The 19,168-nt window shown below is 51.6% G+C and overlaps 1 protein-coding gene across 1 annotated transcript in view; it reads right to left on the minus strand.

Moving 5' to 3' along the window:
- Nucleotides 1-15,750: 15,750 nt before the first annotated feature.
- CTNNBL1 (catenin beta like 1) overlaps nt 15,751-19,168 on the minus strand; it is a 51,964-nt gene continuing 48,546 nt past the window's right edge. The window contains exon 16 of the mRNA XM_038750177.1: nt 15,751-15,863. Coding sequence (XP_038606105.1) covers nt 15,775-15,863 — 89 coding nt within the window. The 3' untranslated portion in view covers nt 15,751-15,774. The remainder of the gene's footprint in view (nt 15,864-19,168) is intronic.

Raw genomic sequence — 19,168 nt, forward strand, 5'->3', positions numbered from 1 at the left:
ATTATTATTACTGTATTTGTTAAGCACTTATTATGGGCCATGCACTCTTGTAAGTGCTGGGGTAATCATCATAATAATGATGGTATTTATTATTATTATTATTGTATTTGCTAAGCACTTATTATGGGCCAGGCACTGTTCTAAGTGCTGGGGTATTCATAATAATAATGATGGTATTTATTATCGTTATTATGATTGTATTTGCTAAGCTCTTATTATGGGCCAGGTACTGTTCTAAGTGCTGGGTTGATCGTAATAATAATGATGGTATTTATTGTTATTATTATTATTATTATTGTATTTGCTAAGCACTTATTATGGGCCAGGCACTGCTCTAAGCGCTGGGGTAATCATAATAATAATGATGGTGTTTATTATTATTATTATTATTATTATTACTGTATTTGTTAAGCACTTATTATGGGCCATGCACTCTTCTAAGTGCTGGGGTAATCATATAATAATGATGGTATTTATTATTATTATTATGGTATTTGCTAAGCACTTATTATAGGCCATGCACTGTTCTAAGCGCTGGGTTGATCATAATAGTGATGATGGTATTTATTATTATTATTGTTGTATTTGTTAAGCGCTTATTATGGGCCAGGCACTGTTCTAAGCGCTGGGGTGATCATAATAATAGTGATGGTATTTGTTAAGCACTTACTAGGGGCCAAGCACTGTTCTAAGCACCGGGGGAGGATACAAGGTGATCAGGTTGTTCCCGTGTGGGACTCACAGTCTTCATCCCCATTTTCCAGATGAGGGAACCGAGGCCCAGAGAAGTGAAGTGACTTACCCAAGGTCACCCAGCAGACAAGTGCGGAGGCGGGATCGGAACCCAGCACTCCAGCTCCTAGCCCCCACCCACCCCCAGACCCCAAAATGTGGGATGATGGGACCCCTCCAGGAGGTCGAGAAGCTGGGGAAGGGGAGGTGATGCCCCCCAACTCGCCCCAGCAGAATCATAATAATAATAATAATAATAATAATTATGGCATTTATTAAGTGCTTTACTATGTGCAAAGCACTGTACTAAGCGCTGGGGAGGTTACAAGGTGATCAGGTTGTCCCATGAGGAGGGGGCTCACAGTCTTAATCCCCATTTTACAGATGCGGTAACTGAGGCCCAGAGAAGTAAAGTGACTTGCCCAAAGTCACCCAGCTGACAACTGGTGGAGCCGGGATTTGAACCCATGACCTCTGCCTCCAAAGCCCGGGCTCTTTCCACTGAGCCACGCTGCTCCCCCTGAGCGGTGGCTATCACTCCAACCCCAGGTCGGGGGTCTCCCCGGATGACCCCAAGTCTCCCCATCCCGACCCCCGCGGATACGCGAAGCCCCCCGTCCCCCCACCCCCTCCGCTCCGTCAGCCGCAAACAGCCTGGAGATTTGTTCTTTTAATCCAGAATCAATAAGAAATTTCATTTCAAAATAAATTAAAGCGGGCATCAGAATGGCTCCCCGGATTGGGTGGCACAGACAACTGTCTGCATCCTTCCCTTTCCCCCATTTATCACTGCCAAGAGGAAGAAGGCCGGATTCACCGGGAAAACGACTTTTTGACGTCTCGGTGGGAAGGGTGAGGAACGCTAGCCCACCCACAAGGCCTTCCCACTCGTGGGAAGCCGAGTGGCTCAGTGGAAAGAGCCCGGGCTTTGGACTCAGAGGTCACGGGTTCAAATCCCGGCTCCGCCAATTGTCAGCTGGGTGACTTTGGACAAGTCACTTCACTTCTCTGGGCCTCAGTTCCCTCATCTGGAAAATGGGGATGAAGACTGTGAGCCACCCGATCACCTTGTAACCTCCCCAGCGCTTAGGACAGTGCATTGCGCTTAACCAATGCCGTCATTATTATAGTTATTATTCTCTGGGCCTCAGTTCCCTCCTCTGGAAAATGGGGATGAAGACTGTGAGCCACCCGATCACCTTGTAACCTCCCCAGCGCTTAGAACAGTGCATTGCGCTTAACCAATGCCGTCATTATTAATATTATTATAGTTATTATTCTCTGGGCCTCAGTTCCCTCCTCTGGAAAATGGGGATGAAGACTGTGAGCCACCCGATCACCTTGTAACCTCCCCAGCGCTTAGAACAGTGCATTGCGCTTAACCAATGCCGTCATTATTAATATTATTATAGTTATTATTCTCTGGGCCTCAGTTCCCTCCTCTGGAAAATGGGGATGAAGACTGTGAGCCACCCGATCACCTTGTAACCTCCCCAGCGCTTAGAACAGTGCATTGCGCTTAACCAATGCCGTCATTATTAATATTATTATAGTTATTATTCTCTGGGCCTCAGTTCCCTCATCTGGAAAATGGGGATGAAGACTGTGAGCCACCCGATCACCTTGTAACCTCCCCAGCTCTTAGAACAGTGCTTTGCGCTTAACAAATGCCATCATTATTATTATTATTATAGTTATTACTCTCTGGGCCTCAGTTCCCTCCTCTGGAAAATGGGGATGAAGACTGTGAGCCACCCGATCACCTTGTAACCTCCCCACAACGAGCTGACAGTCTAGGGGGAAGAGGGACATTAATAATTCATTCATTCATTCATTCAATCGTATTTATTGAGCGCTTACTGTGTGCAGAGCACTGTGCTAAACGCTTGGGAAGTCCAAGTTGGCAACATATAGAGACGGTCCCTACCCAACAGTGGGTTCACAATCTAGAAGGGGGATGATGATGATGGCATTTATTAAGCGCTTACTATGTGCAAAGCACTGTTCTAAGCACTGGCACTGTTCTCATTTATTTATTAATAGAAATAAATTAATTACAGAGAGGGACCTAAAGTTCTCTGAGGAGTCAGTCAATCATATTTATTGAGCGCTTACTGAACTGTGGTGTTTGTTAAGCGCTTACTCTGTGCCAGGCACCGTACTAAACGCCGGGGTAGATGCAACCTAATTGGGTTGGACACAGTCCCCTGTCCCCCGTGGGGCTCACAGTCTTCACCCCCATTTTCCAGATGAGGGAACCGAGGCCCAGAAGTGACTTGTCCAAGGTCACACGGCGGACAAGCGGCGGAGCCGGGAGGAGAACCCAGGCGTCCTTCCGAATCCCGGGCCCGGGCTCTACCCGCTAGTCTGCGGTGTTAACTCTACTTCAGAACAGTGCTCCGGCGCTTAAAACAGTGCTTCGCACATAGTAAGCGCTTAACAAATGCCATCATTATTATTATGACTTGACTGTACTGGACTCTCCCAAGCGCTCAGGAAAGTGTTCAAGAAACGGATGCTCACCGACTATTAATGATAGATAGATTTTTAAACTCCCTGTGATTAGAGAATGTCTACTAAGCCTACCGGGCTCTCCCAGGCGTTCAGTCCTGGCTCCGCACAGAATAAGCAGCGTGGCTCACTGGAAAAGAACATGGGCTTTGGAGTCAGAGGTCATGGGTTCAAATCCCGGCTCCGCCAACTGCCAGCTGTGCGACTTTGGGCAAGTCGCTTAACTTCTCTGGGCCTCAGTTCCCTCATCTGTAAAATGGGGATTAAGACTGTGAGCCCCCCGTGGGACAACCTGATCACCTTGTAACCTTCCCAGCGCTTAGAACAGTGCTTGCACATAGTAAGCGCTTAATAAATGCCATTAAAAAAAATAAATAAGCGCTCAATAAATAGTCTGGGTCAAAGACGGGGGCGGAGAGAATGTCTGCGCGCGTTCATAGCAAGCTACTACCCGGTTATTTATTGCTTCAGTAAATAAAACTCACAACGAGGCCTTTTGGAAGCAATTCTCACGGCGTTAGATTTTACCACCGAATTCCTCTCCCGGAGATGGGATTTTTTTCCCCCCCTGTGATTCTGTCTGGAAATGATAACCGCAACCGTAGGACGAGTTAAGTGCTTGCTTTGTGCCAAACACTGTGCTAAGCACCGGGGAGATCCAAGTTAATCCAGTCGGACACAGTCCCTGTCCCACACTGGGCCCTTGGGGAGAGAGGGATGGGGTTTGAATCCCCATTTTCCAGGAGGCCCCGGGGAAGTTGAGTGACTCATCCAAGGTCACTCAGCAGGCTGGGATTCGAACCCAGGTCCCTGGGCTCCCAGGCCTGGGCCCTCTCCACTTTTCATTAGGTCACCCTGTGAATGATGACAGACTAAAAGAGCCCGGGCTTTGGAGTCAGAGGTCGTGGATTCAAATCCCGGCTCCGCCCATTGTCAGCTGGGTGACTTTGGGCAAGTCACTTCACTTCTCTGGGCCTTAGTGACCTCATCTGGAAAATGGGGATGAAGACTGGGAGCCCCCCGTGGGACCACCTGATCATCTTGTATCTTTCCCAGCACTTAGAACAGTGCTTTGCACATGGTAAGTGCTTAATAAATGCCATTATTTTTATTATTATATATAATCTACCATATTTATTGAGCACTTAGTGAGGGTACAGCACCGTAATAATAATAATACTAATGGCATTTATTAAGCGCTTACTATGTGCAAAGCTCTGTTCTAAGTGCTGGGGAGGTTACAAAGTGATCAGATTGTCCCACGGGAGGCTCACAGTCTTCATCCCCATTTTCCAGATGAGGGAACTGAGGCCCAGAGAAGTGAAGTGACTTGCCCAAAGTCACCCAGCTGACAAGTGGCAGAGCTGGGATTAGAACCCATGACCTCTGACTCCAAAGCCCGGGCTCTTTCCACTGAGCCACACTGCTTCTCTTGTTGAGCGCTTACTGTGCGCAGAGCACTGTACTAAGTGCTTGGGAAGTACAAATCGGCAACAGATAGAGACGGTCCCTACCCAACAAAGGGCTCACGGTCTAGAAGCTTATATAATAATAATAATGATGATGGCATTTATTAAGCGCTTACTAAGTGCAAAGCACTGTTCTTAGTGCTGGGGAGGTTACAAAGTGATCAGGTTGTCCCACAGGGGGCTCACAGTCTTCATCCCCATTTTACAGATGAGGGAACCGAGGCACAGAAAAGTGAAGTGACTTGCCCAAAGTCACCCAGCTGACAAGTGGCAGAGCAGGGATTAGAACCCGTGACCTCTGACTCCAAAGCCCGGGCTCTTTTCCACTGAGCCACGTTGCTTCTCGTGGCTTAACAGTGCCTCCCATATGGTAAGTGTTTAATACCCAAAACCCCCCAAATCCATGGTATTTATTGAGCGCTTACTAGGAGCTGATCACAGTACTAAGAAAGTACTAAGACACAATACTGTCTCCCCCTTCTAGACTGTGAGCCCACTGTTGGGTAGGGACCGTCTCTCTATGTTGCCAACTTGGACTTCCCAAGCGCTTAATACAGTGCTCTGCACACAGTAAGCGCTCAATAAATACGATTGATTGAATGAATGAATGAATACTAAAGCGGTTGGGATTAGCAGACACGTTCCCTGCCCGAAACGAGCCGTCAGTCTAGAGGGAGGTCGATAGAAACTCATCATTATTACCACGACGACGATGATGTTGATGATGATTTTTCCATCCCCTCCTTCCCCTCTGAGCAGCAGGGAAGAGGAAAGGAGGGAGGGGAAATCTGCTCAGTGGAAACGTGAACTCTAATTCTTCGCCGGGAGAAATCTAATTAGTCGCCAAACACCAGGTATTTAGGCTGCCATTACGGTGCCATTAAAGTCATCCCTGGATTTTCAGAAAAGGTTTCTGGGTTGCCGGAGCTGCCCGAATTGGGTTGGGTGTTGCCCAGTGTCCTGTTTTCGAGGGGGGCAGGGACACAGTCGGTTAAATTGTGAGCCGTGTGTCCCCTCAAGTGCAATTAATCGCCTAGGATGGAGATATTCATTAGGCGCCTTGCCGCTTAGAGGGGACGCTCGCGTCCTGATGCTTTTGAGGGAGAGAAGCGGAAAATGGGATTTCTTGGGTTCGGCTCCACAGCACGGGTGGCTGAAGGGAGAGGGTGGGCCTGAGGCCGGGGGGTCCGAGGTGAGGGAGAGGGGACGTGGAGGGTGGGGGAGAAGATGGGAGAGCTCTCCCGAAAAACCGGGCATCCCGAGCCTCATCTGTGGGGCATCTAAACAATCCCCTGGGCCTTGTCCTTGGGGGTGATGAAAGACTCTTTTGCAAGAAGGTGATGGAGCTGAGAGTCCTTCTGATGGAATTGTCCCCGTGGAATTCCTTTCGTCCAGATAATAACAATAATAATAATAATAATAATAATAATAATGGCATTTGTTAAGCGCTTACTATGTGCAAAGCACTGAATCCACAAGGTGATCAGGTTGTCCCACGTGGGGCTCACAGTCTTCAGGGGACGTGGAAGGTGGGGGAGAAGATGGGAGAGCTCTCCCGAAAAACCGGGCATCCCGAGCCTCATCTGTGGGGCATCTAAACAATCCCCTGGGCCTTGTCCTTGGGGGTGATGAAAGACTCTTTTGCAAGAAGGTGATGGAGCTGAAAGTCCTTCTGATGGAATTGTCCCCGTGGAATTCCTTTCGTCCAGATAATAATAATAATAATAATAATAATGGCATTTGTTAAGCGCTTACTATGTGCAAAGCACTGTATCCACAAGGTGATCAGGTTGTCCCACGTGGGGCTCACAGTCTTCATCCCCATTTTACAGATGAGGGAGCTGAGGCTCCGAGAAGTTAAGTGACTTGCCCAAGGTCACACAGCAGACATGTGGTGGAGTCCAAATGGTTTTCTGCTCCTCAGAAGCCCCACCTCGGACCCCCCGTCCTCCGGCCCCCGCCACCAAAAGGAACTTTATTGGACGGCTTTGGGGCCCTGGGGGTGCCGGGGAGAAGGAGCCGAGGACGTCTTCCCCGTGCCCACCGCATCCCCCACTCGGACCCCAGTAGGCCAGGGGTCCCGGGGTGAGAGAAGGAGAAACTCAGGATGCGGACGACCGCATCCCAAGTCCGGAGCCTGAGGAATCCGGAGATGTGGTCCATCCGGATTTCCATCGATCAATCAATCGATAATCAATCAATATATTGAGCCCTTTCTGTGTGCAGAACACTGTACTGAGCGCTTGGAGGAGCGCAGTGACATTCATAGTTCTGATCCCTGTCCCCAGGGAGTGCTCAATTTAGTCGATGAGCGTAGCATAATGGATAATGCCCAGGCCTGGGAGCAACAAGGCCCTGGGTTCTAATCCCGCCCCCTCACTTTAATAATGGCATTTATTAAGCCCTTACTATGTGCAAAGCACTGTTCTAAGCGTTGAGTAGGTTACAAGGTGATCAGGTTGTCCCACGTGGTGCTCACAGTCTTCATCCCCATTTTCCAGATGAGGTCACTGAGGCCCGGAGAAGTGAAGTGACTTGCCCAAAGTCACCCAGCTGACAATTGGCGGAGCCGGGATTTGAACCCACGACCTCTGACTCCAAAGCCCGGGCTCTTTCCACTGAGCCATGCTACTTGCTTGCCGTGTGACCTTGGGCGAGTGGCTTCACTTCTCCGGGCCTCAGTTCCCTCATCCGTCAAATGGGGATGAAGACCGTGAGCCCCACGTGGGACAGGGACTACGCCCAACCTGACAACCTTGTATTCCCCCCCCCCCCAGCGCTTAGACCAGTGCTTGGCACATAGTAGGCGCTTAACAAATACCATCACCATCCTTTACTGAACTTCTACCGTGTGCAGAGCACTGTACCAAGGGCTCGGGAGACTCCGATACCTTAGAGGTGGTGAAATCACGCTTGGAAAGAGAAATCAGATTTTTCGTTTTAGTTAGTGCTGACTGGTGGAAAGGGGAGCTGCAACTAAAAGCGACGCCAGAAAAAAAAAAATCAATGTTGTAAGCAACTGGATTTGTATTTTTTTGAAGTTCTATTTCCCAGTTTTGACAGCCTTTCTCTTCGCTTAATGTTTCCAGAGCCTCTGCGTGAAGTTGCCAGGGAAAATTCCCAATCTGTGACTTCATCTCTCTCTACAGTGGCTTCTCTCTCCTGCCTTCCCCCTAGTTTGAAAGCTCCTTGATGGTGGGGATAATAATAATAATAATAATGACATTTGTTAAGCGCTTACTATGTGCAAAGCACTGTTCTAAGCGCTGGGGGGGGGATACAAGGTGATCAGGTTGTCCTGCGTGGGGCTCACAGTCATCATCCCCATTTTACAGATGAGGGAACTGAGGCTCCGAGAATTTAAGTGACTTGCCCAAGGTCACACAGCAGACGTGTGGTGGAGCCGGGATTCGAACCCATGACCTCTGACTCCAAAGCCCGGGCTCTTTCCATAATAATAATCATGATGATGGCATTTGTTAAGCGCTTGCTATGTGCCAAGCACTGTTCTAATAATAATAATAATAATGGCATTTGTTAGGCGCTTACTATGTGCCAAGCACTGTTCTAAGCACTGGGGAGGTTACAAGGTGATCAGGTTGTCCCACGGGGGGCTCACAGCTTTAATCCCCATTTTACAGATGAGGTAACTGAGGCACAGAGAAGTGAAGTGACTTGCCTAAAGTCATACAGCTGACAAGTGATGGAGCCGAGATTTGAACCCATGACCTCTGACTCCTAAGCTTGGGCTCTTTCCACTGAGCCATGCTGTGCTGGGGGGATACAAGGGTTGTCCCACGTGGGGCTCACAGTCTTAACCCCCATTTTACAGATGAGGGAACTGAGGCCCAGAGAAGTGAAGTGACCGGCCCAAAGTCACACAGCCAACAAGTGGCGGAGGCGGGATTAGAACCCACGACCTCTGAATCCTAAACCCGGGCTCTTTCCACTGAGCCATGCTGTGCTGGGGGGATACAAGGGTTGTCCCACGTGGGGCTCACAGTCTTAACCCCCATTTTACAGATGAGGGAACTGAGGCCCAGAGGAGTGAAGTGACCGGCCCAAAGTCACACAGCCAACAAGTGGCGGAGGCGGAATTAGAACCCACGACCTCTAACTCCCAAGCCTGGGCTCTTTCCACTGAGCCACGCTGCTTCTCTATCTAATTCAAGTGACCTCTCTCCAGTGCTCAGCACAGCGCTCTGCACACCGTAGGTGCTCAATAATTAACTGCTAAGTGATGGCGAGGTTGTTGAGGGTATCGGGTGGACTCTGTTGGACTCTCCCAAGCGCTCAGCGCAGTGTTCTGCACGCAGGGGTCGTTCAGTAAGTGCCGCCGATCCCTCGACTGAAACGTAGTTGAGGATGGGGATCATTCATTCATTCATTCAATCGTATTTATTAAGCGCTTACTGTGTGCAGAGCACTGTACTAAGCGCTTGGGAAGTACAAGTTGGGATCCCAAGCGTTCAGCACAAGGCTGTGCTCACAGGGGTTGCTCAATAAATACCGTTGATTGATTGGTACACTGTAAGGTCACTGATTCAAGGGATGGGGTCTTTGGACTCTACTGGATGCTCTCTAAGTGCTCCTTACAGTGCTCTGCACACAGAAGGTGTTCAATAAATACTGATTGATTGATTGTTGAGTGAACAAAAAGTACGTTCCAGGCCTCACCTCCCTGACTTCCTTATGTTGGGTTTTTTTTTATGGTATTTATTGACGCTTACTACGTGTCAGGCACTGTACTCATCCCTGGGGCAGATACGAGATAATCGGGTCCCCGACCCACATGGGGTTCACATCTTCATCCCCATTTTACAGATGAGGAAACTGAGGCCCCGAGAATAATAATAATGGTTTTTGTTAAGCACTTACTATGTGCCAAGTATTACGTGCTTGGGGAAGATCGGCTCTGCCAATTATCAGCTGTGCGACTGTGAACCCCCTTTTAGACTGTGAGCCCACTGTTGGGTAGGGACTGTCTCTATATGTTGCCAATTTGTACTTCCCAAGCGCCTAGTACAGTGCTCTGCACATAGTAAGCGCTCAATAAATACGATTGATGATGATGATGATGACTTTGGGCAAGTCACTTCACTTCTCTGGGACTCAGTTCCCTCATCTGGAAAATGGGGATGAAGACTGTGAGCCCCCCGTGGGACAACCGGATCACTCTGTAACCTTCCCAGCGCTTAGAACAGTGCTTTGCACATAGCAAGCGCTTAATAAATACCATTAAAACAAAACAATAGATACACAGTCTATCCTTTTCTAGTAGGTTAAGTAAAATTTGTGTTCTAAAATCAGTGTGACTTTGGGCAAGTCACTTCACTTCTCTGGGCCTCAGTTCCCTCATCTGGAAAATGGGGATTAAGACTGTGAGCCCCCCGTGGGACAACCGGATCACTCTGTAACCTTCCCAGCGCTTAGAACAGTGCTTTGAACATAGTAAGCGCTTAATAAATGCCATTAAAACAAAACAATAGATACACAGTCTATTCTTATCTAAGTAGGTTAAGTAAAATTTGTGTTCTAAAATCAACTTGTACAGGGCCTGTCTTAACTCATTAAAAAAAAAAGGACAAAATTCTTTGGATCATATGCTTTTCCGTCTCTCTATCCCTCCAGCCTTACCTCCTTCCCTTCCCCACAGCACCTGTATATATATTTGTACAGATTTATTACTCTATTTATTTTACTTGTACATATTTATTCTATTTATTTTATTTTGTTAATATGTGCTGTTTAGTTCTCTGTCTCCCCCTTCTAGACTGTGAGCCCGCTGTTGGGTAGGGACCGTCTCTCTATGTTGCCAACTTGGACTTCCCAAGCGCTTAGTCCAGTGCTCTGCACACAGTAAGCGCTCAATCAATACGATTGAATACACAGTCCCTGCCCCACATGGGGCTCACAGTCTTCATCCCCATTGAGAGGCAGTGTGGTGTAGTGGAAAGAGCTCGGGCTTGGAAGTCAGAAGGTCACAGGTTCGAATCCCAGCTCTGCCACTCGTCTGCTGTGTGACCTTGGGGAAGTCACTTCACTTCACTGTGCCTCAGATACCTCATCTGTAAAATGAGGATGAAGACCGTGAGCCCCACGTGGGACAACCTGATCACCTTCAGAAGCAGCGGGGCTCAGTGGCAAGAGCCCGGGCTTGGGAGTCGGAGGTTGTGGGTTCTAATCCTGCCTCCGCCGCTTGTCAGCTGTGCGACTTTGGGCCTGTCACTTCACTTCTCTGGGCCTCTGTTCCCTCGTCTGCAAAATGGGGATGAAGCCTGTGAGCCCCACGGGGGATAACCTGATCACCTTGTACTCCCCCCACCGCCCCCCCCCGGCGCTTAGAACGGCGCTTCGCACATAGTAAGCGCTTAACAAATGCCATCATTTATTTGTTTTTACTTTTACAGATGAGGTAACGAGACACAGAGAAGTTAAGCGACTTGCCCAAGATCACCCAGCCAAGTGGCAGAGCCGGGATTAGAGAAGTGAAGTGACTCACCCAAGGACACCCAGCAGACAGGTAGGGGAACCGGGATGAGAACCCTGGTCCTCTGATTACCGGCCCGGGCTCTGGCCACTAGGCCACACCGCCCAGGACAGGAAACACGTACTAAAAGTACGGTTAGTACTCGTGGAGTCGACTAGGCCACACCGTCCAGGACAGGAAACACGTACTAAAAGTACGGTTAGTACTCGTGGAGCCGACTAGACCACACCGTCCAGGACAGGAAACACGTACTAAGTACGGTTAGTACTCGTGGAGCCGACTAGGCCACACTGTCCAGGACAGGAAACACGTACTAAGTACGGTTAGTACTCATGGAGCCGACTAGGTCACACTGTCCAGGACAGGAAACACGTACTAAAAGTACGGCTAGTACTCGTGGAGCCGACTAGGCCACACCGTCCAGGACAGGAAACACGTACTAAAAGTACGGTTAGTACTCGTGGAGCCGACTAGGGCACACTGTCCAGGACAAGAAACACGTACAACGTATGGTTAGTACTCATGGAGCCGACTAGGCCACACTGTCCAGGACAGGAAACACGTACTAAGTACGGTTAGTACTCATGGAGCCGACTAGGCCACACCATCCAGGACAGGAAGCACGTACTAAAAGTACGGTTAGTACTCGTGGAGCCGACTAGGCCACACCGTCCAGGATAGGAAACACGTACTAAGTACAGTTAGTACCCGTGGAGCCGACTAGGCCACACTGTCCAGGACTGGAAACATGTGCTAAAAGTACGGTTAGTACTCGTGGAGCCGACTAGGCCACACTGTCCAGGACAAGAAACACGTACTAAGTACGGTTAGTACTCGTGGAGCCGACTAGGTCACACTGTCCAGGACAGGAAACACGTACTAAGTACGGTTAGTACTCATGGAGCCGACTAGGTCACACTGTCCAGGACAGGAAACACGTACTAAAAGTACGGCTAGTACTCGTGGAGCCGACTAGGCCACACCGTCCAGGACAGGAAACACGTACTAAAAGTACGGTTAGTACTCGTGGAGCCGACTAGGGCACACTGTCCAGGACAAGAAACACGTACAACGTACGGTTAGTACTCATGGAGCCGACTAGGCCACACTGTCCAGGACAGGAAACACGTACTAAGTACGGTTAGTACTCATGGAGCCGACTAGGTCACACCATCCAGGACAGGAAGCACGTACTAAAAGTACGGTTAGTACTCGTGGAGCCGACTAGGCCACACCGTCCAGGATAGGAAACACGTACGAAGTACAGTTAGTACCCGTGGAGCCGACTAGGCCACACTGTCCAGGACTGGAAACATGTGCTAAAAGTACGGTTAGTACTCGTGGAGCCGACTAGGCCACACTGTCCAGGACAAGAAACACGTACTAAGTACGGTTAGTACTCATGGAGCCGACTAGGTCACACTGTCCAGGACAGGAAACACGTACTAAGTACGGTTAGTACTTGTGGAGCCGACTAGGCCACACCGTCCAGGACAGGAAACACGTACTAAAAGTACGGTTAGTACTTGTGGAGCCGACTAGGCCACACCGTCCGGGACAGGAAACAAGTACTAAAAGTATGGTTAGTACTCGTGGAGCCGACTAGGCCACACCGTCCAGGACAGGAAACACGTACTAAAAGTATGGTTAGTACTTGTGGAGCCGACTAGGCCACACCGTCCAGGACAGGAAACACGTACTAAGTACGGTTTGTACTCGTGGAGCCGAGGGTCACACCTCCCTCGCGGCCTGAAGGTCAGCCGGCGGACAGGGCCCGGCCCGCTGGGGTCCCGGGGGTCCCGGGGTCGTTCCCCTCTCTCCCAGCCGCCGACAGCGGACAAGGCCCGACCTGCTGGGGTCTCGGGGGACCCAAGGCCCACGTCTGGCCCTCACGGCCACCGAGAGCGGACAAGACCCGGCCCGCTGGGGGGTCCCGGGTGTCCGTTCCCCTCCCTCACCGCCATCAAGGCTGCTGGGAGCCGCTGAGGTACCAGCGCCCGGAGCAGGCCGCGTAATTGTCGTAATTAATGACGGGAAGGTGGGCGGCCGGAGACGGACCCTCGGAGCGCTGTCCGGTTGGCGGAGGAGCTCGGGGCCCACCCCGGTCCTGGAGAGAGGGAGGAAGGACGGGGCGGGGGGGATGGATTCAGATGCCCGCCAGGCTGGAGGGCAAGAGCAGCAGCTGGGCCCGGGCCGGCTTCCCGGCATGCTCCGCTGCCGGCAGGTCCCCCGCCGACGGTACGATTTATGGCAGGCTTTCTCGCCCCGCTGCAGTTCTCTCTGCTAATGAAATTTTACTGCAGGTGGAAATGATACGCCTTCACAGCCCTAAAAGCGCCTCTATTTATTCATTAAAAGATATTTATGTACTTCAGGGCTCCGCCGGCCCCGCCCGGCGCTGCCAGCCCGGAGCTGCGGGGATCACTCGGGGGTACTTACTGAATGCTCACTTTTCCTTAAAAGGCGTTCGTTAAGCGCTTACTAAGCGTCGGGGGCTGTACAGCGTGGCTCAGTGGAAAGAGCCCGGGCTTGGGAGTCAGAGGTCGTGGGTTCCGATCCCGGCTCCGTCACTTATCAGCTGTGTGACTTTGGGCAAGTCACTTCACTTCTCTGGGCCTCAGTTACCTCATTTGGAAAATGGGGATTAAGACTGGGAGCCCCATGTGGGACAACGTGATTACCTTGCATCTACCCAGCGCTTCGAACAGTGCTTGGCACATGGTAAGCGCTTAACAAATACCAAGGTTATTATTATTACTAAGCCCCGGGGGAGGTACAGGCTCATCAGGTTGGACCCGATCTCTGTCCCACACGGGGCTCACCGTGTCGATCCCCATTTGATGGATGAGGGAACTGCGGTCCAGAGAAGTGAAGGGACTGGCCCAAGGTCACGCAGCTGACAAGTGGTGGAGCTGGGATTGGACTCTCCCAGACCCGGGCTGCCCTGAGCGCTTGGGAGAGTCCAATAAAATACTGTTGGGAAGCGGTGTTCCCCATCTGCAATGAGCTGACGGTCTAGAGGAGGAGAAAAACACTAAAAATCAATTCTACAGTTTAAGGATACAGACCAAAGTGTTGTGGGACTTGGGTACCGAAGCGCTCAGCCCCCAGGAAGTGTTCGGTCGTGGGAGAATAGTGGGCCGAGGGCAGATGTCAAGGCTGAAGGAGCCTTCTGGCTCCCCTGCCCTGGTTCTCAAAAGGTAGGCGAGGGACAAAGCTGGAACGTGGCTACTGGGCTGGCTACTGGTACCTGAATGAAGCAGTGGTGGAGGAGGAGGAAGAGAGGAAGAGGAGAAGGTGAGGAGGGAGGAGAACAGGAGGGAAGGGAGGAGAAGAGGCCGGGAGGGAAGAAGAGGAGGGGAGGAAGAAGAGGAGGAGAGGAGGGATGAGGAGGAAGAAGAGAGGAAGAAAAACGGTGATCAGGGAAAAGAGGAGGGGAGGGAAGAGGACAGGGAGGAAGAAGAGAGAGGAGGGGAGGGGGGTTGGAAAAAGAGAAGAAGAAGAAAAGGGGAGCAGGGAGAAGGGGAGGAAAGAGGACAGGAGGGAAAAAGAGGAAGAAGAGAAGAGGAGGGGAGGAGGGAGGAGGAAAAAGAGGAAGAAGAAGAGGTGAGCAGGGAGAAGAGGGGAGGAAAGAGAAGAGGATAGGAGGGAAGAAGATGAAGAAGAGGAGAGGAGGCAGGAGGAGGAAGAAGAGAAGAAGAAAAGGTGAGCAGGGAGAAGATGAGGGGAAGCAGAGGAAGAGGAGGAGAAAGGAAGAGGAAAGGAAGAAGAGGTGAGGAGGGAGAAGAAAAGGAGGGGAGGAGGGGGAGGAAAAAGAGGGAGAAGAAAGGGGGAGCAGGGAGAAGAGGGGAGCAAAGAGGACAGGAGGGAAGAAGAGGAAGAAGAGAAGAGGAGGGGAGGAGGGAGGAGGAGGAAAAAGAGGAAGAAGAGGTGAGCAGGGAGAAGAGGGGAGGAAAGAGAAGAGGATAGGGGGGAAGAAGAGGAAGAAGAGGAGAGGAGGCAGGAGGAGGAAGAAAAGAAGAAAAGGTGAGCAGGGAGAAGAAGAGGGTAAGCAGAGGAAGAGGAGGAGGAGAAAGGAAGAGGAAAGGAAGAAGAGGTGAGGAGGGAGAAGAAAAGGAGAGGAGGAGGAGGAGGAGGAAAGGAGAGCAGGGAGAGGAGAAGAGGCCAGGAGGGAAGAAGAGGAGAAGGAAGAGAAGAAGAAGACGACAAGGGGACGGGAAATGAGAGGAGGAGAAGGGAGACAGGAGGGAAGAAGAGGAGGAGGCGGGAGAGGAAGAGAAGAGGTGGAGGTGAGGAGGGAGGAGAGAGGAGGAAGAAGAGGAGACTGAAGGGCTTGTGGTCCTGCCCCTCCTCCCCCGCCCCACCCTCCGGTCCGCAGACCCTTCGGTGGCCGCCCAAACCCTGCACTAAACCCCCGCCCGAGGCTTTCACCACAGAGGAAGTTTGGCCAGAGATACAAAAACTAACTTTTAATAGGGTCCAAAAAGCAAGTGAGGCAGGGTTCCCCCCGGAAGTCCAGTCCTCTCAGGATCCTGGGGGCCAGGGGGCGGGGGCCGGGGACCCCGGCGGCCCCTAGAAATTGTCCAGCAGCTCCAGGATCCGCTTCTGCTCCCCGTCCCGGAATTCCGGGTTCTTCCCATCTCCGATGTTCTCGGCGTACTCTGGGGAGACAAGAGCCACAGGACAAGGGTGCTGAGCGCACGGTGTTTGGATGATAGGCTGGAAACAGGGAGGGCAGAGGGGGGATGGACGGGAGGGTGGTTTTAGGGGGGCAGGTTGTTTCGGGGGGGTTAGTTTTAGGGGGTGGGTTTAGGTGGATGGTTTGATTTAGCGGGTAGTTGTTAGGGGAGGTTGTTTTGGGGGATGGTGTGTTTTAGTGGGTGGGATGTTTCGGGGAACAGTTTGTTTTAGTAGGTGGGTTATTTTAGGGGGAACGTTTTGAGGGGCTGGGTTCTTTTGGCGGGGAGGTTGTTTCTGGGGGCTGGGTTGTTTTCTCCGGATGGAGAGAAGCCGAACATCTGCCGCTCCCAGCCAGAGGAGAAAGCTGGCGAGAGGGGGACGGGGCGGAGAAGTCGGCCGTGTGCAGAGACCGTTTGACTTGTGCCCCCTCGGGGCGGGTCCGTCTTCCCCGTCCCCCGCTCGATATCCACCCCCCCACCCGCCCCAGCCATCGTGTCCCCGTCCTCTTTATTGCCGCAGACATCTGCAGGCGAGCCGGCGGAGGGTTTCGGACGTGTTCCATCTGTTCGTCTCCCACCTGAAATCATCATCTTGCCGGAGGGCCGTCCATCACCTCCGCCGTTAAACCATCGTGACGCTTGAGGCCGGGGGGACTTAAACCAGCCCCCAGTCTCGGCTCCCGGGCGGTCCCCGCCTGAGTGGGGGCTCAGGAAACGGGGGCAGGGGTCTTAATGAATTGAACTAACGTTGGCTCCCCTCTAAGGCCGCCCAGCCACGTAGTGGGGAGGACAGGATTGCCCTTTCCGGCTTTCGGGGGGAAATCTTCCCTAAGTGGTGGCTTTTTTTTTTTTTTTGGTGGGGGGGAAGGCAAGGAAAAGAGGAGGGGACAGTGCTAACATCTTTCAGAGAAAGCCGGGACAAGTCAATCAATCAATCAATCGTATTTATTGAGCGCTTACTGTGTGCAGAGCACTGTACTAAGCGCTTGGGAAGTACAAGTTGGCAAGTCCTTTTCCAACAGGCGGGCCTTCTCTCCCACCCACACCTGTCCCAGGTCCATTTTTTTGTATGGTATTTGTTGAGCGCTTACTGTGTGCTAGGCGCTGTACTAAGCACTGGGGGAGATGATAATAATAATAATGATGGTATTTGTTAAGCACTGTTCTAAGCGCTGGGGGGATACAAGGTGATCAGGTTGTCCTACGGGGGGCTCACAATCTTAACCCCCAATTTACAGATGAGGTAACTGAGGCCCAGAGAAGTGAAGTGACTTGCCCAAAGTCACACAGCTGACAAGTGGGAGAGCCGGGATTAGAACCCATAATAATAATAATAATAATAATAATAATGGTATTTGTTAAGCGCTTACTATGTGCAAAGCACTGTTCTAAGCGCTGGAGGGGATACAAGGTGATCAGGTTGTCCTATGGGGGGCTCACAATCTTAACCCCCAATTTACAGATGAGGTAACTGACTGAGGCCCAGAGAAGTGAAGTGACTTGCCCAAAGTCACACAGCTGACAAGCGGCAGAGCCGGCATTAGAACCCATGACCTCTGACTCCCAAGCCTGGGATCTTTCCACTGAGTCACGCTGCTTCTCCAAGGTAATCAGGTCAGACGCAGTCCCTGTCCCACATGGGGCTCCCGGTTTTCATCCCCGTTTTACAGATGAGGGAACCGAGGCCCAGAGAAGTGAAGTGAGTGGCCCAAGGTCACCCAGGAGACACGTGGCGGAGGCAGGACTAGAACCCAGGGCCTTCCGCTTCCCAGGCCTGGGCGCTATCCACTAGGTTGGGCTGCTTTCTGACCGGCCTTCCTTTTCTCCCGGGCCCACAGCCCCCGGGTCCGGCATGGGTCCTTTCCCAGACCGTCCTTCATTCATTCGATCACATTTACTAAGCGTTTACTGTGTGCAGACCACTGTACTAAGCGCTTTGGAGAGTCCAATACAACAATAAACAGACACATTCCCCATCCACAGTAAGCTGACAGTCTTGGGGGGTGGGGACCAGGATCCTCGGGCAAAGTGGGGAGGCAGATGGGCACCCGGGTGGTGCCTTGAGCCTGGCATGGCGGTTCTCGGGGTTGGCACGTTCCACCCCGGGGCTATTTGTTAAGCGCCTGCTAGGTGTCTAACGCCGGAGTGGATACGATACCGTCGGGTTGAACACAGTTCCCGTCCCACACGGGGCTCCCAGCCTGGGAATGAAACCCCCCTTTTACAGAGGAGGAAACCGAGGCCCGTTGAACCCCCTTTAGGCTGTCAGCTCATTGTGCGCAGGGAATGTGTCTGTTACATTGCTGCGCTGTGCTCTCCCCAAGCGCTTAGTCCAGTGTCTTGCACATAGTACGTGCTAAGTAAATACGACTGATGATTGAAGCGACCCCACGGGGGGCAGGCGGCGGAGGCGGGATAAGAACCCGGATCCCAGGACTTCGGGGGCCGGGGGAGAGGACAGGGTGAGAAGCAGCTTGGCTCAGTGGAAGGAGCCCGGGCTTTGGAGTCAGAGGTCACGGGTTCAAATCCCGGCTCCGCCACTCGTCAGCCGGGTGACTTTGAAGTGAAGTCACTTCACTTCTCTGGGCCTCATTGACCTCATCTGTCAAATGGGGATGAAGACCGTGAGCCCCCTGTGGGACAACCTGATCACCTTGTAACCTCCCCAGCGCTTAGGACAGTGCTTGGCACATAATAAGCGCTTAACGAATACCAACATTATTACTATTATAGAGCCCGGGCCTGGGAGAAGGACCTGGGTTCTCGACCACGGGTCTGCCGTGTGACCTGGGGAAAGTCTCTTCACTTTTCTGTGCCTCAGTTGCCCCATATGTAAATTGGGGATAAGAGTGTGAGCCCCATCTGGGTCCAACCTGATGAACCTGTATCTACCCCCACCTTAAAACAATGCTTGGCACATAGTAAACGCTTAACAAGTACCATCGTGATGATTATCCTACCACCCTCTGTAGGAGCCCGTCAGCTGCCCCAGGGGCCAATGGGAAACGGACAGGCCACGGTGGGACCACGCTGGAGTGGACGCAAGATGCCCGGGTCTGCCCTGGGCCCTTTTCCCACCCGATTTATTGTTCTATTGTCCTCTCCCCAGTGCTTAGTCCAGTGCGTAGGGACCGTCTCTGTACGTTGCCGATTTGTACTTCCTAAGCGCTCCGTACGCTGTTCTGCACGCAGTAGGCGCTCAATAAATACGACTGAATGAATGAACGCTCTGCACACAAGTAGCGTTCAATAAGTACAACACGTAGGGGGGAAAATCGTCCCCAGCA

The sequence above is a fragment of the Tachyglossus aculeatus genome, chromosome 8 (genome assembly GCF_015852505.1).
Source record: "Tachyglossus aculeatus isolate mTacAcu1 chromosome 8, mTacAcu1.pri, whole genome shotgun sequence".
In the NCBI taxonomy this organism is placed as follows: domain Eukaryota; kingdom Metazoa; phylum Chordata; class Mammalia; order Monotremata; family Tachyglossidae; genus Tachyglossus; species Tachyglossus aculeatus.